The sequence below is a fragment of the Alligator mississippiensis genome, chromosome 12 (genome assembly GCF_030867095.1).
Source record: "Alligator mississippiensis isolate rAllMis1 chromosome 12, rAllMis1, whole genome shotgun sequence".
In the NCBI taxonomy this organism is placed as follows: domain Eukaryota; kingdom Metazoa; phylum Chordata; order Crocodylia; family Alligatoridae; genus Alligator; species Alligator mississippiensis.
The window spans coordinates 35264183-35287945 of NC_081835.1; the positions used below are offsets into that span (position 1 = coordinate 35264183).

General features: G+C 40.3%; 1 protein-coding gene across 6 annotated transcripts in view; it reads right to left on the reverse strand.

The window, feature by feature from the left end:
* ATP2B2 (ATPase plasma membrane Ca2+ transporting 2) overlaps positions 1–23763 on the reverse strand; it is a 1183685-nt gene that overhangs the window by 226593 nt on the left and 933329 nt on the right. For 2 of the 6 annotated variants that reach the window (XM_059716030.1, XM_059716025.1), the window contains 4 exons: positions 22925–22957; positions 21388–21480; positions 6813–6854; positions 3805–3969 (listed from right to left, as the gene is read on the reverse strand). In XM_059716030.1, the coding sequence (XP_059572013.1) occupies positions 3805–3969; positions 6813–6854; positions 21388–21480; positions 22925–22957 (333 nt within the window). The remainder of the gene's footprint in view (positions 1–3804; positions 3970–6812; positions 6855–21387; positions 21481–22924; positions 22958–23763) is intronic. The other 4 variants (XM_059716026.1, XM_059716028.1, XM_059716027.1 and 1 more) reach the window with 2 other exon arrangements.

The following is a 23763-nucleotide window of genomic DNA, read 5'->3' on the forward strand; positions in this document are numbered from 1 at the left end:
GGGAGTGAGGGTATGAAATGGAGGTTGCCATCCGAGGCAAGTTCTGAACTGTTCAAGTCAGTGAATCTAGATAATATCCATCACAGAGTTCTCAAAGAACTGGGACAAGATATTGCTGGTCTAAGAGGAAGAATTCTTAGTAAATCTATAAACCTTGGAGAGGTACTATGTAATTGGAGAATAGCAAACACAGTACCTATTTTTAAAAGGAAAAAAAAAGGTTACCTGGGCAGCTACAAAACTCATTAATCAGATCTTTATACTATGCAAGTCTATATAATAAATTTTGAAGGAAAGTATAATTAAACTGCAGGAAAATGGGATAAAGTGATACATGGGTTTACTATGTAGATTATGCTAGACTAGCCTCATATCTTTCTTTGAAGAAACAACTGACTTTCTAACAAAGGGAATAACATACAACTAAACTATCTGTTTTTTATTACAGGATTGATACAGTACCATGGGAAATTATTAGGTATGCTAGGAAAGATGGGGAACAGTACAAGAATTACCCAGTGAATAGAAAACAGGATAAGGAGAGAGCTCAACATTTTACATTGAAATAGAAACTATGAGACTAAAGGGAGATGACTATAGTAGATATCCTTAAGGATTAGTTTTAGGATCAGTCTTTTTTAGTATTTTTATTAATAACCTTGGCACAAAAAATGAGAATGTGCTAATTTAATTTGCTGATGTACTAATTTAATTTGCAATATTAGGAGGCATCACTAATACAGAGAATAGGAACATCAAACAGAAATAACTGGATGGCCTTGAATAGTAGGGTAAAAAGACATGGGATGCAATTCCATGACATTTATTTTGTCCTAACAACAGGAAATTCTGCTAGTTCTAGTAATAGCTGGTCACAAATGTGACTATGAACCAGCAAAGGAAAAAGGGAAAATGTGATCCTAAAGTGGGTCATATTTTCAAAAGGCAATGAACATTACCCATCATTTGAAAACTAAATGCTAAACCCAAACCAAGATAATTTTTGGCTGATTTAGTTTTGAAATATTTATTTAGCTCTAACTCAGTAAGTAGAACATTTGTGGGAACCAGGGGAACCCCTGGAGAATCATCCCCAAGCACTGGGGAAAAGCAGAGTGGCTCGGTAAGGGCTGGAGGCATTCCCTACTTACCTGTAGGAACATCAGTATCAGTGGTGGCAGTGGAGCGGCAGCAGCAGCAGACGCAGCAGTAGTCATGTTTTAGAAGCGTGTGCTCGCTGTGTATAGGTGGGTGTGCTGAGACATCCAGTATAACCAGATGTCTGGTGCCAGCCCAGGAAAAGGAGGGCGCAGTACAGACACAATGCCATGCACGGGCAGAGCAGGGGCTGCTCCAGGAGCAGAACGCAAAGCTGTTCCCTCTGATTCTGGAGAGGGAAGCAGCCAGAAGACTGAGTGCTTGAAGGAGCGCTCAGCATCTGGTACCCAGGCTGGGACTTCTTTATGGCAACTAAAATGGCAGGGATCTTATCACTAGGAGTGAAAAGGCGCCAACAGTTCCCTAATGAGACCCTAACCAGGTCCTTTGGAGAAGCAGGGCCATGGGGCCAGAATGTAAGTCAGTGCCTGGTAGGGCCTCAATTGATTTATTAACCCTGTAATTGCTTTATTATTTTTTAATTAACCCAGTGGCGGGGAGTGTTACAGGCCCGGTGGGACTGAATTGAGGAATAACCGGCCAGACACCTAAGGGATCACTGAGTCTGACTCAAAGGTCAGAAGTCCTCTGTTAAATTGGGAGGACTGTTATTTAGGCAGGAGAATATTGACGCAAGCACGAGAGGCTCCTTGGTATTGAAGATCCTGGAACTCAAAAACCAGGACTGAGAGCCTGTGTCTGTGGTTGGGATCTGGCTTCCAGTGTCTGGGTATTTTTGTTCCCTCTTTATTTAGGACCAGTCCTATGACCTTAAATGCCAGGTTGGCACATGGACAGGGTGAAGGGAAGGCAGGAGCCCTGCAAGAAATGCCATCTACATGCAGAGCTCCAACAACCATTTGGAACTTTCTACTTATTTAAATAAAATCAAGACATGGTGGGCAAGATTAGAAGGGTGGCTCCCAAGTGCGTGTACTAAGGCCAAGCTCTTGGCCTACGAGCCCAAGACTGTAGAAGTCTCAGGCTCTTGAGCCTGGTGGTACTGGACCTATCTCTAGTGCCATGTACAACATTCAAAGTTCAATTATAAAAAATACCCAAATCTGAACACAGAATTGTTTATTTATCTTCCAGGTATAAGAAATCGAGTTAAAATAACTTCTGGTAGGCTAGACTGACAAAATTTGGGTTCTTGATCATATGGGATAGACTCAACCAAACAATTTACCAATGAAGTTTGAGAGGACAGCCAATATTACATGGACTACTTAATATCATGTGAACTTTCCCAACAAGTGAATCTTTTCCAGAAAAACACCAGAGGGCTTATCTACATGTGCCCCTATGGCGCCATTGTTACCATATCATGGTGTGGTATGGGCATGGTAAGAGCCCATAGTGCGCTGTACCAGTGGTGCATGGTTATTTTTAGCAGCTATGTCGCCATAGCAATACGCAATAGTGAGGGAGTGAGTTGCTATGATGATGTATTGGAGGTGTCATGGTTTTTGCCTGCACATGCTATGTTGCTGTAGCACGTTACTACAGCAACATAGCATCATGTGTAGACATGCCCAGAGAGTACCACAAGTCAGAGTATATCCAGATAGGACAAGGAAGTTGGCATTTGTGAATATAATAAAATCTGAGAACAGCTTGTTTACTGATATAGCTGAACTTACAAGAAGGCTGTTTTTAAGCACTTTTATCATTCCAGTAAAATCATTTATATTGTTGCACTACAAACACTGTCAACAGCAGATTTATTTTTCATCCATTTTTGAAAGAATGGTATAAAAGTATGTCACATTTGGGGCAAAAAAATTACTAAGTGGGGAAGGGAAGCAAAAATTATGCCAGAGTACATAGAGGAAGAATAGAATATTGCAGAGATCCTGAGAAATTATTACAGATTTTGGATGAACATTCTCAGAAGACTTGATGGCACAGAAAATTAAATAGAGTAATTACTGCACATGGGAATACTGTCTAGGAGAAGCTGCACTTCATTCTGATCCAAATATTCAAAACAATCCAAGTTACTTAAAGCTTCTAGTCTCTAAGTTTCTAAACTAGAAGAGTATTAAGTGAGAAAAGAAAAAGATCTTCAGTATTCTAAGGCGTGTCTGCATGAGACATTTAGGGCATGCAAAACTAATACACTCCACAGCAAGATAGCACCAGTTCCACCCTGCTGCAGAGTTTTTTCATGTGTAGCAGGGCATGTGTAGACGCCAACCCGGCTAGCTGGGGCACGAGGGTCCTTCAGTCTTGGGGCTGCCTGCCAGCTAGCCCTACACTGAAGGACCCTTGTGCCCCAGCCAGCACCTCTGCAGCACACTGAGTCCGGTCAGAGCAGCCCCAGGCTGGCATGCTGACCCCTCTCCCTCCCAGGTCCCCTGCCAGTCAGAGCTGCTGCAACCAGGCTCAGTGTTCTGCACTTCCACGTGCATGTGTAAACTGCCCACCCAGAAGCTTCTGGGGAAGCAATACAGTGCAAAGCAATAAGTTCCACAATGTATTGCTGCCCCTAATGACACAAGTAGATATGCCCCTATAGTACAATGGCCATTTATTTCTAAATAATCTTTCAATTAAACACAATCTCTTTGCAATAATTTCCTCTGAATTTGTTCTATGTGGTACTCTTTATAATATGTTATCTAGCCAGTTACCCATTCATACCTGCTTTTCCTATCTGGACTGCCAGTTTGGTCAGCTTTCCCTGAAGGACAGATTTCTCTTTCTTATGCATGTTAGCTTTCTTCTTGTCTTTGTCATCTCCATCTCCCCCTTCTGCACTCTTCAGTGGTTGCATCTCCATGGCAGCAGCTCCATCCTGCTGCTTGGCTAACAATATAGAATAAAACTGTTACTCCAGAACTTTTATTTTATATCATTTTTATTAAATTGGGTAGGTGAGAGCCCTAATGTAGGAACCAATTCTACATGTATGATTCCCTATGAATATATTCAGCAGAAACCAATCCTGCATGGTTATGTGCAGCTCTACCAGGTGTGTGTGTGCGCGCGCGTGCGCGTGTGTGTCTGTGTGTAGACCACCTACAAAGTCCTGCCATCTGCTTTACAGATAACAGTATCTCAAGATTACAGTATTCCTTAAATTGTCCCCAAAGGTTAATGCACTACCTTTATACTTATTGCCCAATAACTAAGCTATCAGGCATAGATGAAAAATGCCTGTTTTCATCCTTTAAAGTCCCAAGCTATATAAGAAATCACGAGAATACCTCACATACTAAGTAAACTTTATCTGGGCATCTAAAGCTAAAGTGTTAATTTTTTAAGGGCAACCACATTTCAGTGTCTGTGTATGTGTTTTAGAAAGATAAAATTACATAAAATGGAATGAGATGAGACAGTAATCTTTTCTGTTCAAATTTGACATTTGCTAACTTTTTTTTAATGAAATACCCTGATTTGACCTGAAACGAAGTTTTCTACAAGTATAAGTGGCGCTTTTATTTAAGTCATCACCATAGAAGATTTAGAGTTTATCTAATCAGTTTTGAGTCTATCTCACACCTTGTAGGAATGCATCTAAATAATCTTTGGGGAAACAAAAAGGTATATATTACTAATTTGTTTATTTGGCAGATTCTAAAGCAAACCCGGTAGCTGATTTCTCTGGCATAATGAAAAAGCAATTAAAACTTCACTAGAGAGGAAGCAGCATGTTTACATTAATGGCTTTTGAGAATATGCAGTCTATTAGAAACTCCTAAAACTCTTAGGGCATGTGTAGACAAAACGGGGGCCCTAAATTGAAGCACTGGGTTTTTAAAAACACCACTTCAATTTAGGGTGAAGTAAACCCCTGTGTCATGTACACCCATGTTTTACCTTCCTCTCCGGTAGTGAGGAGGGGAGGGTGAGATACCAGAAGGCAGAGAGGTCCCAGGGCTGAGGGGTGGGGGAGGCTGGTGCTTCCCTCTATGGCAGTGGCGCTTCCACCTCAGGGGCACCTGCCCACAGGTACCCGGCTCGGGTGGTCCCAGGGGGCACCACAGCTGTGGAGGAAAGGACTGGGTCCCTGTGCAGCTCATGCAGGCAGGCAGGTTCCAAGAAAAAAAAAAAGATCAAGCTCACTGCTTTCTGGTTTTTTTCCTTCAGTGTAGCCTGCCTTCCCGGGTTGCTGCCAGTCTGCCTTCATAGGCTTCCTGCACAGCCCCTGAGCCACACAGAGCCTGGTGCTTCACTCTGTGGATGTAGGGCAGCAAACTAAAACTCCTCAGAGGTGTTTTAGTTTGCTGCCTCCCAAAGTCATTTAAGGTGCATTACGCCGCTGAATGTGCTACAGCAGCTAGAATTAATTCGCAATACACCACCGACTTGTGCAAACACCAACATCATTAAAGCAGTGCAAAAGCATTTAGCCCACTTTAAAGTGTCATGCACACATGCCTCTTGTTTTGTCTACACACACCCTTAAATTTTAAATTAATCAACAATGGGTATGTATTTCTGCAGTTACTTTATGACACAAGTCAATGTGTATTGTTTTGCATTGTAACTGCTACATGTAGCCTTATTTACCTTCTTCCTGGAAAAAAAGTAGCTTTATACGCTATCAACAGACAACCAAGGATTATAAAATTTGAGGGGCAAATAGGATTGGGAGTATATTAGCAACAGATAGCATAAATCTGGATGTGCAAGAAGAAACCACTGAATGCAAAACAATTTTTGTAATATTAAAGCTTTATATTAGGGGTGTGTGAAGTGGGCCCTATTTGTTTTGAATTCAGCCCGTATCAAGGACAGCAATTTGATTTGTTGATTTGGATCACTGTCCCTCATTCTATTTGGCTGAATCCGAATCTGAAGATCCGACACTGATTCGGAGAATCAGTGATTCAGACATAGACACAACTTTAAATGTTTTTTCTACATACCCTGAGGTACCAGTGTGGTTTGTGAATGCTGTGATGCTGGGGCAAATGGAGCATCCCACGGGAGTGCGGGGCGGGGCCCTCCACATGCTTGGCAGCGAACCCAGATGTGGACTGGAAGTACTTCCGGTCCACTTCTGGATCTGCTGGAGAGTGTGCAGGGCCCCCCACCCCCACCCCACGCCCCCAGCTGGCTCAGTGATCAGCAGTGGGGGGATCCCAGGTACCTCCCCCCCGGACCCAGGAGCAACCAGTTGCTGAGCCAGGGAGATGCGTGGGGGGGTGGGGGAAGTGCGCTCCCCAGCAGACCCAGAAGTGGACAAGAAGTGCTTCTGGTTCACTTGCAGGTTTGCTGCTGAGCACTCTGGGGAACCCCCCACGCTTCTGTGGCGCACTCCATGCACCTGCTACCTAGTGGTATGTAGAAAAAAACATTTAAAGCTGTGTCTGTGTGAATCTCTGAATCTTTCTGAATCTCTCTGAAATGATTCGGAGGGTTCTGGTTCGATTCAGAGAGATTAAATGGTCTTGATCTTCTAATCTGCTCAAATTCAGATGTGTTAAAATTCTGTACTCACAAGTTATTTTTCTTGCACTTCCATTATTTTTTTGACATGGTTCACTGTCCAATTTTTAAAAATATGTTTTCATTACAGTGAATGTTTGAACAAATATGATATTTTCCCATATACTGACAAATTACTACTTTACTTACTGAACAGAATCTAATTATAGGCTAAAAATAAAACTCACAACCTGCTTAAAATGAAAGAAAGTTACCTTTATTCTGGCTGTTCTCCATATTCCCATCCTGCATTTTGCCTATATGATGAAAAATTATAACAGACAACAAAGAACAGACAATAAACAATCATCACACAGACAGAATGCCACAATGGGAATTGTGAATGAACATGTTTCAAATGCACATTTATGATCAATAGGCATTGTTATCATGTATTTATTTAGCAGCATGAACATACTAACTAGGACAATCTCGAAGAACTGCAACCAAGATCAAAATACTTCTGGGTAAAATAGATAGATTTTTGTTCCTCTCTAGGAATAATAAATGGTAGCGTATAATTTGTGGGGAAATGAAAACCCAAAAGCACATTACTCAGCAAAGAGAAAAGACATATTATGGATGTTAGTTATTATGGGCTGCATCCTATTTCAGTTTTGCACACCCTAAATGGCACTCACTCAGCCACATAACTGCAATTTGGGGCATTTATGCACAGTTATCTTCTGAAATTAAAATGGAGGAGAAAAGTGGCACTTTTTAGCTCAGTAGTACTTGCCCAAGAAATTAAGACCCAAACTCTAGTCTTCCTTCAGCTAGAGGAGATTTGAACTTGCATTTTCTCTTGTTAATAAAATCCTCCAACCAACTGAGCATGGGCCAAACATTAACCAGAAGTTCCCAGAACTCCTCTTGGAGATGGCCAACTGGGAAGGGATAATGTGTAAAGCCTGGAGGAAAGAAACAAGCTAAAGAAAGGGTGGTTTAATAAATGCATGCTGCTCTGGAAGGGAGAGATCCTCAGGTTCTGTTCCTGGCCTCTGTCTCAGTCATGGGCAACTAGTGCCTCCTGAGTCAGGGGGGTACTTACCCCCCAGCAGCCAGTCAGCGACTGGAGAGGGATCCCCCCATGGCTGATAGTGCAGACGTGGAAGTGCCAGTCGCGCACCACTGGCACTTCCGGGCATGCTGCTGGCACTTCTGGACCAGCATGATCAGTGGTGGGGGAACCCTCCCCCCTCCCCCAGTTGGCGCAATTGGCTGTGGAGGGACCACGGGGATCACTTCTCCTGGACCCCCACTCCCCGGCCAGTGCTCTCGGGGGGGGCACTGGTGCTCTAACCTGCCCCCCCTGCCCATTGCGGAAGTGAGGAATGCTGCTGTCAGGGAGCGCATCAGTGCTCTCAGGGGGTGCATGTGCACCCCCATGCACTCCCTGTGCATTGCCACTGGTCTCAGTAGACCAGAAACTATCCCATTGCTGTTTATTCCTATTATCCAATGAATGTAAAATGTTGGCTGCAGAAATGCTGTTACAGAAAGGGCTGGAGTGCAAGAACAACTCCCTTTAAGGATAGCAGTCACCTTACTGATCCACCATTACTTGAATCCGACTAAAGGCTGCACATGAATACTTGAATTTGCTTTCCCCTCTTGGCCCCACATAACTTTCACTGTGGGCCAGCTCTAGATAAGATGTGTGATGCTTATTACATGACCCAGAGGTTAGAGTACTTTTCTTGGAAGTGGGAGATACAGATTAAAAACCTCTCTGATTGAAGGGGTCTGGCATGGTTGAATCCAGAGGGGGTGTGGTGGTACAGTTACAACTCCCTTTTGAACCATGCTGTGGGAGTGGCATCTGGGAACATTTTTACCAGGTGTTCTCCAACAGTCCAGGAGCAGGCTTAGGGAGGAGAAGCATGCCTGGTGCTGGTGCTGCCCCTGGTTGAGCCCAGCTCCCCATACAGCCTAGCTGGAGTAGGGCACAAGTGGCTCTTGAGCTCCCATTGTCCCTGCTTCAGACAGGGACAGCAGTAGCAGTGGGCAGAGTGGGGAGGGGAGGGAAGGGGAAGGGAGGGGGGAGGGGAGAGAAGGAACATATCACTAAGTATAGAGAGGAAGAGATAGTGTGCCGAGAGAGGAAGGCGGATTCTTACCTGATTCAGGGACCTTAAAAAGTCCCTGGCTGCTGCTCCCATGGCATAGTCTGCCTAACTCATTGGAGGTGGGAGATTTGGGAGAAGAGGTACAGACATACCTGCAGCACTGGTCAATGTTCCTGCACCTGTCTTTACAAGAACCTGGAACCATCCATGGTGCCCCTAGAATCCAGATCTACCATTGCCTGGGTTTGTGCCCTAAAAACTAGGCCAGTTAAAAAGTAGAAAGATTACTGTCATTCCCCTCCTTCATTTTACTTCTAGCAGGTATGTATATATCTGAGCAATAATATTCTGCCTCAGGTGGAGATAGAAGCCTAATTTGTTATAAGTGTTAAATTTGCAGTTACATGACTATGTAAGAACCACGTAGGTGTGCAAAGGTGCAATAGGACTTAGGATATATCTATCTTACAGAAAATGTTTTACCATTTGGACTTGTATTTTTCAAATGTAATCACATTCAGCCTTTTGGGGTAAATATGCAATGTCAAAACCATCAATTGAATTTTTGAGATGTTGATAAGCCATTAAGAAGTATCTAGGACATAAGAACAGCAAAATAGCAGTTGAAGCACCAACAATTCAGCAATCAAAATCACAAATTAATGGTTTTAAGTTTTTTTTCAAAACTTGGACATGATAGTTCTTATGAATTATCTTTAGTGACATGCCCATTTCTTAAACTGAACAACATTTGAGTCTATAAATGTTATATGCACATGTGTACCATGAGTCTCTAGCACCCGAGAGCCAATGCCTGCGTTTAAACCCTGCCCCCATCTACAGCTGATGGCTGAGCGGGGGAGAAGGGGGACCCCCAGCAGCTGATTGATGAGCCCAGAAACACTGGAAGTGCCGCCAGGGGACCAATTACCCCTTGGAGGGCCCGGCCAGCGCCACTCCAGGCTGGCGCCCAGGGGTATGCCCTCCCCTCCCCCCATTGGTATTCCACTGATAGTCTCTTATCTTCAATCATTTATTGAGTGCTAATATAAATACATGTAAACATATTAGTTAATATAACATTACAATAAGGAAGATGAGGAGGTATGACATTTTCTTGATAGTTTTGGCCCTTTCTTATTAGAATATGGTTCAAGAGAGCATGCCATCATCTTTGAAGTGGGATCAGCTGTTCTGGGATGTGTCCCTGTACAACTGATCTATTTCATTGGTGTCTAAAGATAGTGCTTGAGTCCTAGTCGCACCAGGTTGGGTATCATTCTCAGAACATCAAGAGCCCAATGCTGTAGGACAATGGCCCCAGGTGCCACGCCCTGACTCAGGGCACGGCAGCCTGATATGTGCACCATGGGAATTGCCTGCAGGGCAATTCCTGGGGCACGTATCTACAAGCACACCCCTTCAGGGGAATTTCCATGGTGCACAATAAGTAAACAGATGTATTTTAATTTAAGACATCACAAACTGACTATTTTTGGCTGTGGCAATATTTTGGGGCACTTGGAGCATGACAATGAGTGAGGATGTCTGTTTCCTTGTAACTTGTTCCGCCATAAAAAGATGTCATAGCAGTACAAGGATGATATTTGTTTGCACCCAGGGTGCCTGTACATGAGTGTGGAGGCTGCTCAGATGTACTATAATTACACCATGTCAGAGTAGACGTGACTACTCAAGTGGCAATTACCATGCTCCAGAAGCCTCCTGAGTCTTGTGTATCAGTGTCCCAGAGCTTCAAAATGTCAGTGGGGGCACTTGAACTAAAGATTGTTGAACAAGCTTTAGTTCAAACACCCTCACTGCCATTTCAAAGTGCAGATATGCTGATACACTAGCTGTTGTGGTGCTTTAATTAGAGCAGCTCCCAGAGCCACTCTAATTAAAGCACCACCCTTCCCCCTGGCCCCCGAGCATGTATAAAAGTGCCCAAAGATTAGAATATTTAAATCTTAGTCCTTAGATTACACCTGACCCTGTCTGTGGGTCAACAATGAAGCAACAACAATGCTTCCATAAGCTTACTATCTCAATGTTATCTCCAGATACTGTGTGAACATATTCATCTGATTGTAGCAGTATTTCTTAGTTTAAAAAAATGCACAAAAAAATTGCTATCTGAATCCATTTACTTATGTACATCTTGGTTGTGTTCGGCAAGTTCTAGGTCAAATAAATACCAGAATATATTTAAAAGAGCAATAATGGCCATTATGCATCACCCTTCTTGACCACTGTTCTATGCTAATTAATGAAAGATTCAGAGAAATTCAATTATTAAATTACATTAAGAGAAATGATTTTCTGCTCTGTTCTTGTAGAAGGGCCAGAAAAGCAAAGCAGAATATGCTTACACTTTTAATTTACTACATTGTTTCTCTCTCTCTTAGAGGAGAAAACCTTGTATTAATTGTTCATTTACATTTGCACTAAAACTTCAAGAAAGTATTTAAAATAGTAGCTAATTAATTTTAGTAGACATTAATGTTTTGCAAGGTAACATTCAGATCTATCTTGCCAGTTCTGTACTAGTAACAAGTAATTTTCCTTGAATAGCAAGAACATTTTGAAAATGCAGTAATTTTAATTAAACATTCATTTTAATATTGTTTCTTGTACTCTTTATTTCTTTTTTGGATAATCAGCTTTAAAGGAGGGCTGTTTATTTTCAGAAGACTAACTTTTTCAAATGCATGCATAAGTCAACTTTGAAAGTAAAAAAATCAAGTCAGTCTTTTTATATTTGTGAAGCTGTTCAAACATTGAAACAATCAAACATTAGAGAAAGGCAAAAATCACCACATGGGGTAAAATTTCTTCCTGATCTCAAATGTGGCAATGGTCTGATTCTGAGCAGAGAAATGGATGTATCTACACGTGCATTTATGCCAGCTTAAATTTACTGTGCAGTAAGCAGGAATAAGCTGGCATCTACATGTGCAGGCATTAAAGCACATTAACATTGTGTGTGGACTGACTTGGGACTAAATGTTACTGTGCAGTAAGGCATTAAACATGCATTACTAAGCAGTAACTAATCAGACATAAATTTGATACCTGCGTCATGTAGACACATCCAAATAAGACCTAGTTGGGAACCTCTTCTTTTCTTTTGCGGTTAACACCTTGTGATTGGGGGAAGGTGAAAAGAAAACCCTAACAATTATAGCAACAGCAGAGGAAAAAAAATTATTCTTGGCACTGTGTGGCAACTATCAAAGCCTAGAAGTATAGGACAGCCAAATACTTTCCTCTCTGCACTGAGACCTGGGGACCGGAAACTACATTTAGGGTGCATCATACACCCTAAATGGAGAACCAGAATTTCTCCTCCAGTCAGTCTAAGCTTGTTTCATAACCAAGCGAAGTGTGGAGCCCTGCTCTATTTTCCTGCTGCTGAGCAGGGTCCTTTACAATTTTTGCCAGCTTCAGGCTATAGAGCTCTTCTCATGATCTCCAAGTGCTGTGGGTAGCTGAGCAGGTCTCCCATGAATCCAACTGTTGCTCTTTACGGAACACTCCAGGCACAGTTATTCTAAGGGACAGATCCAGACAGAGGACAGTGGTGTGATTGCATCCCCACTTCCACCATTGCTGATGTCCCTGGGTAATGTGCACAGTCGCTCCCTGCAGCTGAAGACCCTGGGATGGAGGGGTGGGCACAAGAAGGGGGACCCACCCATCTCTGTCACTATTCCCATATGACCTGGGCATGGGGCATGACCCTAGAGCTGCTGCTGACCCACTCCAGCTGCAGACTGCAGGGAGTGGCTACCCAGAGTGCCAGTCTTCAGCTGTGGACAGCAGCGGCAGTAGGCAGATTTCTTCTTTCTGCACCTGCTGCCTGCCAAGCCCTCCACTACACCCTCTGCTGGCTGGAAAGGAGGTCCTGGAAGGAGAAACCTGCTCCCCACCACCGCCACTGTCCTCACCTGACACAGGCATAGAGGAAACTGCAGAGACAATCTTTTATGGCAGCCCTTCAGATATTTGAAGACTGCTATGACGTTTCCTCTTAACTGCCTTTTCTGCAAGCAGAACATGCTTATTTCCTTCAACCTCAGGTAACAAGAGCCTCAGAACAGCCGAGGTTTGAAGCTACATCTCCAGTTTCCCTGAAAAGTGCTCTATTAACCAGGCCACATTCTAGATAATGCCTATAACATTCTCTAAACTCTCTCTTGAAGCTGAACTACTGGGCAGTCAGGAAGGGCAGCCAGGTGGGGCCAAGAGGAGAATAAGTCAGAGGAAAGATGACAGTGAGATGGGATAGTGCTCTGGAATGCAAACAACCCAAATAATTAACCTAGACCACTGTTGGCCATGGGGCAAGCCTAGAATTATTCACAGGAGTTGTCACTGGCCAAGTCAGGATCTAAGTCAGGACCTCCTGCCAGCTCACCAAAACTCCCTAAGTAGCCCCTGTGTGCAGCATGACAGCTGGAATGAAGCTGGGCAGGGAGCAGTGTTCAGGAGTGGGACAGGTGGGTGAGGTTGGGATCACAGGGCAGTGACAGCATTGGGCCAGGACTCAGCTGTGATCCACTGCCCATACATCCCTACAATGGGTGTGGGTTCTGTGGGCAGGGGTATGCACAGGGTGGACTGTGATTAGGCCCAGGCCTGGACCCCAGCCCTGCACTATCACTACCCCAAGATCCTGAACCCAGGCCTGGATGCAGCTCTCTCCCTTCCTGCAGCCCCATCCCATCCGCCTGGTCACATGACCTGCCTACATGTGTCCTGGCCAGGCTTTGGGATCATGGGACGGTGACAGCACAGGGCCAGAGCACAAGGCAGAGCCACAACCTTATCCCAGCATGCCCCTGCCCACAAAGCCTATGCCCATCACAGGATGTGAGGCGAACAGCTCTGCCCCAGGCCCTGACACCACACTGTCACTGCCCCACAATTCCACCCTGTGATCCCAGGCTTGCCCACCCATGCTGCTCCCAAACACCACTCCATGCTTGTCTATAGGCCCATCCCAGATGCCAGGACTGCCCAGGTCCTGCCTCTGGTGGTGGATGTGGGGCAGATGGGCCAGAGTGCCCGGGCAGGGGGGGCAGGTCCAGCAGTGGCAGCAACCATAAGAAGGTGCTACTGCCAGTGCCACCAGGAAGTAACTCCAGCCGCCACATCACCCCAGCCCTGCTGTGCACTCAGGGCAGGGCCAAGGGACCCACTGTGGGCCAGACAAAATCCCTTGCTGGGCCAGATCTGGCCCATAGGCCATATCTTGCCCACTCCTGATATAGTCACAAATGATAAAAAAATGCATAAAATGTCTTGGGAACAAGGCATAAACCATATATTGGTTTAATATTGGTTTCTAATCCTTGCAGTTACAAACTGCTTTATGTTCAGAAGGATGAGCATCAATAGCCCCATTACATTTTTATCCAAACTAGTCTCACTATAAATATTTTTATTATTCATGTAAAGAACATAGCTTTTTAGAGGGGCAGAGCATTAGAGTGATGTAGCTGTAATATTCCATGAAAAGTATGAGAGGTAAGGTTATTTCATTAGGCCAGCTATAAAACTGGGAACAATATGTTATTTTATTATGTTTTATTGAACTAACTATATACTTGGTCCAATAAAAGACATGACAAAAAAAAACCCCTCACCTCTCACTGGGGAAAGGGTGGGGGGGAGCCTATGTTTTATAATGGTCACTGTTTCCCTTTTCAAGATCACTAGTTATTTATTATTAATTACAAAAACAATTAATTTAAAACAGGTCTTAAATTCAGATTCCTGGGGTGCCAGTTATTAACCTCCTTCAAATTTTGAAAATTTGTAATTTTTTACTCATCATCTCATTTGTGAAATGATTTTACATTCATGACTTTTCTTTCCATAAAAGTAATCAATAGTTCCTACCTCTCCTGAGCAACTTTACTGAGAAATTTTCACTTTTTTCCCCAGTGAAAAGAATATTATTCAGGGGAAACAATAGCAAGTAAAACCATCTATTAAAAACTATGTTAAAGATGCCTCAAGGTCCAGATGGTCTCTTTTTCGTGGTATTAGAACTATCAACTGCTTGATGGACTACTATTCAATTAGGTGGATCTTCATCACTAAGTTTTTCAAAAAAAAAGCTACTATCTTTTATCTTGGTAACATCAATGACATGCAGAAGAATGAGACATCACCGATCTTCCTTGGCCAAAAGCAGCCTTAATATTTTACAAGTAAGAACGAGGTACTTGAAAACTGCCCATTCAGATATCTGTCTGTAAATAATAGCTAACAATCACATAACACGAGACACAAGAGAACAGATTAATCAAGTAATTTGTGCACTCAGATCATATGGTTATGTAGGAACCAAAACATCAAAAGGTGATGCTTAGCATATTCTAAATCCCTGATTCTCAAATATGTATCATTATTAATCACTTATGAAGGTGTGGATGGAAAATATTCCTTCCCAACCACCCAATCCTGATTTTATTCCTTTTCTTCAGACACAAGATTCCATGAAACAGCCACAACTACAATCAGGAGTATTAAGAAACAAGAATTTAAATAAAATTGCCCTACTGTAATGGTTGAGGTTGCTAGGTTATATCCTGTCCCAGTTTGCCTTTATTCTACTTGTATGCATTCCATTCCGATTCAGGCTCAACATTAGGAAACACTTCTTCACAGTCAGGGTATCCAGACTGTGGAATAAGCTCCCTTCAGAGGTGATGCAATCATCTACCCTTGAAATCTTCAAGAGGAGACTAGACAGTCACCTTGTTGGGGTCACCTGACCCTCAGTTATCTTTCCTGCTTGATGCCGAGGGCTGGACCCAATGATCTTCCAAGGTCCCTTCTGGCCTTACAATCTATGAATCCATGAATTATAAATTGTAGTGGAATATCAAAGAAGTGTCAGATTCCCATAATTTGTTTATGTTATGAATCTTGGGAGAGGTGGAGTGGTCAGCACCACAGGTTTTCTACTATCTGAATTTTGATGTAAATTATTTTTCCTTATCTTTAAAAAAAAAAAATCTCTCTCTCTATTTGTAACATGCCAGAACACCTCCCAGGCAAGGTTCTTATTATCACAAAAATAGTTAACAAATTCAAATTCACTTTGAAAGTAAACCAATTTTATAAACAGACCATGAGGTAGGATACTCATATCCTATGGCTGGTATTACAGATATACTTGATATCACAAATGATTACCAAGATCATTAAGAGTAGCTTAGGAACTGAATACTTGTTAGCAATTCCTTTTGTAAAACTTTGTAGCAGAAAGTTTAATTTATACTCTAATTATATCCCCCTCTTCATATAGTAAGGAAATACACAATACTATAATTATTTTTCAGAATGTATCATCTTACAATGGAAATGAATTTTAGCTCCCTCAGTGCCAAGCCAGTCTAACACTACAGGCAAATGATCAGAGACTCACAGCAAATCTATACACAGAAAAATGTGATAAGTGAAAATTTTAATAGTTATTTTATACTGAGCGGTGTCAGATGCACTGGTTTAACAAAATCAAGACTAATAACAATGCAGTAATTCCAATATCGCTATATAAATTAATCAACTTTAGAGAATTCTTTTCTGCTTAGAAAAAATATTTATAGGTAGTTCAACCTCCCTTATAACTCAGTTAACATAAAATATATATTTTACAAATTATTTTTCAGAAATCCCAATCATAAACTTATATATATATTAGGGGTGTGTGAAGTGAGCCCTATTCAATTTGGATTCAGATTCAGCCCAAATCAGGGACAGTGATTCGATTACTTGATTCAGATCATTGTCCCTGATTTCATTCGGCCAAATCTGAAAATTCGATGCTGATTCAAAGAATCAGTGATTTGGGCACATACACAGCTTTAAACGTTTTTCTACCTACTTTGAGGTAGCAGGTGTGGCTCCTGATTGCTGCAATGCTGGGGTACAAGGAGAGTCCCACAGGACTGCAGGGGGGGCCCTCCATGTGCTAGGTAGCTAACCCAGAAGTGGATCAGAAGTACTTCCAGCCCATTTCCAGGTCTACTGGGGAGTGTGTAGGGGGCCTCCCTGCATTCCCCCAGCTCAGCAGTCAGCCACAGGGGGACTCCAAGTGCTGCCTCAGACCCAGGAGGCACCAGCTGCTGAGCCAGGGGGCATGGGGGGGGGGGGGGGGAACGACCCTGTGCACGCCACAGCAGACCCGGAAGTGTACCAAAAGTGCTTCTGGTCCACTTCTGGGTCTGCTGCCGAGCATGCTTCTCTGGGATACTCCATGTGCCCCAGCACTGCAGCATTCACAAACCCCTGCTACCTAGAGATATGTAGAAAAAACATTTAAAGCTGTGTCTATGTGCAAATCTTTGAATCTCTTCGAACCAATTCTGAGGGTTCCAATTTGATTCAAAGAGATTAAAGGGTCCTCTGATTTGATCAAGATTTGAAGACTCGGCCACTGAATCTGGTCAAATCTCTGCAGAATCTAATCAGGGACTGAAGATTATATGTGTGTATATATATACACATATAATATATATATATATATATATATATATATATATATATATATATATATATATATAGGTGTGCACGTGAGGGTACATGCAGACATTTCACATTATTTTGTGATCATGTGACTGACTTTAAGAGACATGATTGTACATTGGGAGCAGCTGCACCAGGAACCTGATCTAAGTAGATGGGGCAGGCAGGATCAGGAGGGCTAGCAGATCCACAGGGGTAGGAGGGGGGGAGGGATTGAGGGGATGGCTTATGGGTACATGGCAGGGTTTGTCCATCTGGGGGGAATTGTCAGGGAACTAAAAATAGCCCAGTCACAAGGTTGGAGTGGTAGGAAGAGCAGAGCTTCAGGGCTGGGGCAAGTGACTGGGATTTCCCATCCCCAGGGCTGTGCTCAGACTATGTGCAGACATTCAGTAGATCAGTCTAACTCATTCCCAATCTAACTTGGCTCACCTCCTCAGGTAAGCTACTTTAGATCAGTCCAGCTATTTTTTTCACAATTTAACCTCCCCGAATATTTGGACACATTGGCACTTAGATCGACTTAACCCTAGTTAGGATGAGCTAAATATAATGTCTGCACATACCATACGTGTGCATGTACATATTTATTTGGAGACTTTTATTTATAGGCAGATTAATGATATGTTAACTGAAACATGTCTTCAAACTAGTGTGGTAATTCAAAATGAACATGTGTCTTGAAATGACATTAATTCTCTGACCTGATCCCTTAAAAGCAAATCTTAAATAAAATAACCTTCCATTAGACACACAGTACAGCCACTACTGCATTTCATAGAGGGTACCTGTTATTCCTAAGTAGAATGTTCTGCTAAGATTTACAAATAAGTATAAAAGTACAAAACTTATTGATGTTATGCTGACAAATATTAGAGAGCTGCATATAATTATTTAACTTCAGGTATTAACTACTGTGAACTGAAAAAAATACCTCTTTGAATTTATAGCTACAGCTTTCATCAAACTATAATTACAATTAAGAGGTTATCACTTGCTATTGTTCAAATATCACTCTATACTCCATTTAAACATGGTTTTTGTTCTGGATCTGCAGAAGTATCTTCATAATTATAGGAGTGTTATAACCTGCTTTTTGTAATCTGTTGATTTGTATCTCTGAGGCAGGATTTTCATGCTACATTCATTACTTAATGCATTATCTAGTTTACATTTTTTGTTTGAAATTTGTTTTGTTTACTTTTTATGAAGTTTGTTTTTTGTTTACTTTTCATTTTTCTTGAAACTGCTATATAACATAAGACAGAATAAATATTGGCCCATTTATCCACTCCTAACTTAACAAAGCTTCTAAGACATAAATGAAAAAAGTGTTCATTTTAAAAGTACAAAATAAGTTCCAAGATAAAATTCTCTTTATACTAAAAATTGAATCACTATCACTACTGTCCTGAAAAGACATAATACAAACAGAAACCAAATGTGCAATATTTCTCCAGTCTGCATTAGGTTAAACATCTCTCTCCCAACCTAAGCCAAACGGCTCTTTGCTTCTAGTCTGGGTTCTTAAAAGAACATCTGCTGATAGGTAAGCTGAACTGTAATGGGAGTTTCCTATCTACATGGGCAAAGATCAATAGGAATTCATCTAAGATACTGGTTGTCAACCTCGAGACACCCCTCAGTAAACTTGAGGCACCCCTTGGAAAATGCCATTTCCTAGTTTTCATTCATTTTTTACTACAGAAAAATAACAGAACAATTGTTCCATTGCAAAGAACTCAGAAAAACCACAACAGGTCAGAATCTTTTTATCATTACAGGTTCCTATTTGAAATCTCTGGGTTTATTTTGTGAATCCTGTTTGCATGCCTAACAGTGCTAATATTGTGTGGCATCCCAACGTACCCTTGAAACTCCAGGGTTCTGCAGCACCCTGATTAAGAATCATTTATTTTAATCTAAGAGCATTAAAACCGAAGATAGAACTGCATAGTATCTGATTTTTACTTTACATAGTACAGAATTGGATTTGTAGATATTTGTGGATATGGTAACTAGAATTCTGAAACAGACATAAAGGGTGACCATAATTTCTTCAGGAAAAAAAAAAGAAAGAAAAAATCCAGTACACCAATTGAACCAAAACATTGATTTAATATTACTGGCTGTGTCTACAAATGTAATTGATGCAAATGAACATACCCCAGCTCAATTTGAGCCAAAGTAAACTAACCCCAATATCACCATCTACACATATGTTTAAACACAGTAATTTACTGTGCTGCCAGATACCATTTGTATCTTATGGGGCTATCTAGCAGTGCAGTAAATTAGTCTACTCTGCCCTAATTGCCGTGCATTACTGTGCGGCAAATTAGTTTGCTGAACAATAAAATGTCTCGTGTAGACATGCCCACTGTGAATTCAATCTCAACAGTTAATTAAAGTAGTAATCCCAAACACAGCAGTCCTTTACTAATCAACTAAAAATGAATATGATTCAATGGCAGAGAAACAAAGCTGGTGTCACTTGGGACTCACTCCTGCAACAAACGCTGGCTCTGATTCAGCAAAGCACTTAAGCAGATGCTTAACTTTAATAAGACTGCTCTTGCACATGAGTGCTCAGCGTATTTTAGAATTGAATCTTTAATGTAGCATTGGTCCCTTAAATATCTAAAGGAGGAAACCAGCAAGACTTTACTGCATTCATATGTTTGCCTTCTACAAGAAAAGTATGCAGCAATTACATTCACTGGAGCAATGAAACAGGGAGAATTAAGTAGTCATTATTATATTTCTAATTCTCTGATTCTAAAGAATTTGTAAACTAGTAAGAAAAATGAAGTGGAGGTTCTAGTTCTCCAGCAAGTGTTTAACACTCAGAAATAAAAGTCAACAAATTGCTAAATTTATATACATTTCAGTTTCATATAATTGTGTAAAAACAAATGTGGAGAATGTTTTATGCCTTTGCTTTAAAGAAATTTCATGTTGCTGAAACTCAGTACTGTTTTCTCTTATGTCAGAATTCTACATTCCTCGACATGCACTCTGCAATAATTTCTGTCAGGCTAATTCTATCACCAATACAATGAATAATTTTGAATAGTAGTATTAATATTTTTTCACTGTTATTAGTGCTATAATTCTGAAAAAAGAATTATAAAGACTAATACATATGATAATGTTCAAAAATAAAATACATACAAAAACCTAAGTTGGTATCTATCTATACCATTTAACAATTCAATTAGACTACCAGAAAGAATATTACAAAATTATTAGCATGCTAAGAAATGGGGTCAAGAAGCAGTACAAGGACAAAGTCCAACCTGATTACAGTAATATTTTGTAATAAACAAAAGCATCCCACCCAAAATGCAAAAGGAAACTCTGTTTCTTTCTTCAGTCATAACCTCTTTCAAAAGGATTTTATAATAACATTTAGGTGAAAGATGACCCTGAAGTGTTGCAAGCTGTATCACAGGCTGATTTCTGAACCCGGTACTATTTCCCAAAATTATATTGAGACAATGACTGCTTATAAGAATGTCACATAGGAAAAGCAGAAAGTAAAATACATTTAGAATAGTGCTGTATTTCAAATCTATGTTGATAAGTATGTAAAGGAAAGTTTCACATTGAAAATATTGTAATAAGGCAATTTCATTTAAAAGCTTCTAAAGATCATAATTCCTTAAATCATTTAATCGTAACTTTAATGATAAAAGAAAGATCATAATTCCTTTTTGTTCCTTTTTCTTGCTGTTTCCTTACTATTCAGTGGGTGCAGCTATATGAGACACTACGTCACTGTAGTGACAAGCTATGGTGATGTAGCTTGTTGCTACAGTAACATAGTGTTGGCGGGTACTAACCATGACACCACCACTACTGAGCAGTAGCAATGAGCTACTGCACGGTAGCTCATTGCTATTGCACAGTAGGGTCAAAATGACCCATGCACCATTACTGCATAGTCAGAGGCACATGTAGACACACCCAGTGTGAATAAAATATGTACATTCCTAGTAAGTCACATTATTATTGTGGCATTTCTTATAAGCTACTGTATAGTTTATGGAGTAGGAGCTCTGAAAAGTTAATCCTATGCACATACAATATCTGTGCAGTTTATGAGAGGAAGAGGGAATCATATAGTCAGGAGAGAAATCCATCAAATAAAACAAGCTAGGTGTTCTTGACATACCATTGACTAAGCTGGTATTTGTATTATCAGTGGCATTTGCGCCTGCTGCATCATCAGTAGCTGAAGGAGGGTGGGAGGAGGTATGGGAAGAATCTACTGAGCAATAATGGATAGAAAATAATAATAATAATAATAATAATAATAACAACAACAACAGAAACAAATTAACTTGACAAAACAATAACATGTATGGACTAATATAACTCTGCTTTCTCCAAAACAAATTTGTTTAGAGTAAAAAACACAATGCATAAACAAAAAGTCATTATACAGATGTTACCAAAGTCAGAAAACACATACATTAAATATTTAAAAAAATATATGAAAAACACATTCATGCTAAGTAAACAGAGTTCATGAGAATGAACTGTACCTACTACCATGGAATTTTATAACTCTACTCTTGTATGTGGACATTTTATATCCTTTATTTTTTTAAAAAATTTCAGAATGGCTTGAATAGAAATTGTGTTGATAAAATGCACTGTTAGTCTGTGGGATTTGAAATATATGACATTTTACATTTTATAAATTATTAGAAGTTGTGTTATTGTCACCTATTGAATGTGCTCCCTGATTTAAAATGGAGAAATGGCATTTTTCTGTACTACATATATTTTGGGAAATACAAGATGTACAAAAGCTTGTCTAATTTGGTCTCTGTTTGAAAAGTACTCATTATCCTACACAATTATAATATATTGTGCAATTATATATATGTTATGATAAAATGAATCATAATAGAAAATAAACTCTCACTCTAGATATTAGTATTATCCCCTATATTAGGGGAATATGGGCATATAAATAAATGTACCTTCATAACTGGAAGAAAGAAAATTCCCTGAAGATTTTATTTACTATTAATATGTATATGCACTAGAACTGAGAGTATAATTCTCAATGAATAACTGATTCTGTGAATTTTGCCTTTTTTAATGGTTCACTGTTCACAAGCAAACACAAAATTTTCACATTTATTGTTTGAAATTCATGTACTTTCTCAAGAAAAAGTTTTTGGTTCATAATTGACAATTTCACATTCTGCAGGTTAGTTATCCAAGAAAAGTCATGGTATTTCATATACATGTAGCAAAGTGAAACAAAAAAAATAAAAGAACAATAAAATACAGAATTTGAAATTCACCATGTTTTAATATTTACATGCCAATTTCAAATTGTATATTTGGTTGCTATAGTCATAATGAACAATGGTATTGGTTGCATACATTTATTTTCTCTGCATTTGAATACCCATGTAAACCCACACAAAATGCTAATAGTAAATAGCATATTTTAAAATTTAAGTTACTATAATTTGCATTTGGAGAATAATAATTTGTAGCACCAATAAAGCTTTAGCACTCAACTGTTTGCAGAAAAGAAACAAGAAATAGTCTCAAATTAGATCATACAGAAATTAATTTTTAATTGGAAAGAAATATCCCAAGATAATTATTTTAACCCTGATTTCTACCACAGTTTGGCAGAGGCTGCAGCTACAAGCCTCTGCTGTTTATCTAATTTCTTACTGTACCTGGAAGCTGTTGTCCATCTTCCTGTTTCACACCTGTATGATGATTTTTACAAAATGTTAATGAGGGATAAAGGCATGCAATTGAGAGAACTGAAATGCAGATACATGCAACAGACAGGATTTGCCGGCTTATATACAATGAGAGTATTTTTGATTTCATGACTGTATCCCACAAGCAGGAGTGCATAGGCACACTGCTGCACCCACCCACAGAAGTTTGTAGGGTTAGATCCTTAAGTCTGAAAAAAACTGACTGGTGTTTTAGTTGTGTGGTTCCAGTCAGCGTTAATGTCTGTTATATGAAATTCTTGCACATTTTTCTAAAAAAAATATGCCTTTCAGCACTAATTTGTAATCATATTTTGTTCTATTTCTTTTCTATGCAGATTTCCTACTTTTTGTTACAGGATACAAACAGTGGAACATAGTGTTTATATCAGCACTAAGCAAGAGGGTGTACACAGGGAAAATCTCCTTACTCAAAAGCAAATGGGCATGGCAGACACGTTATAGCAGTTTTAAGCAGATACTGGAGTTTAGATCCCACTCACCATGTTCATGTGAACTACCAAAATAGAAATTGTCACTTCTGCCTAAATGTGTTTTTGTTTATTTGTTTTATTTTTTGCTTCTATTGCCTTCAATGAGTACAGCATCATGCCTTCAGATATTGATAAAAAACCAGAACATGAAGCTTTGGGAAACGTCAAACATTCTCTCATTAAGTACCCAGATTTGGATGATTAGTGGTTACTCTGCATCCCTGTGGAAACTGTATGGTAAAAAATTTGTAACGTAATTTCAAACGTAAAAATATATGTTCCTTTGCAAATACAGAG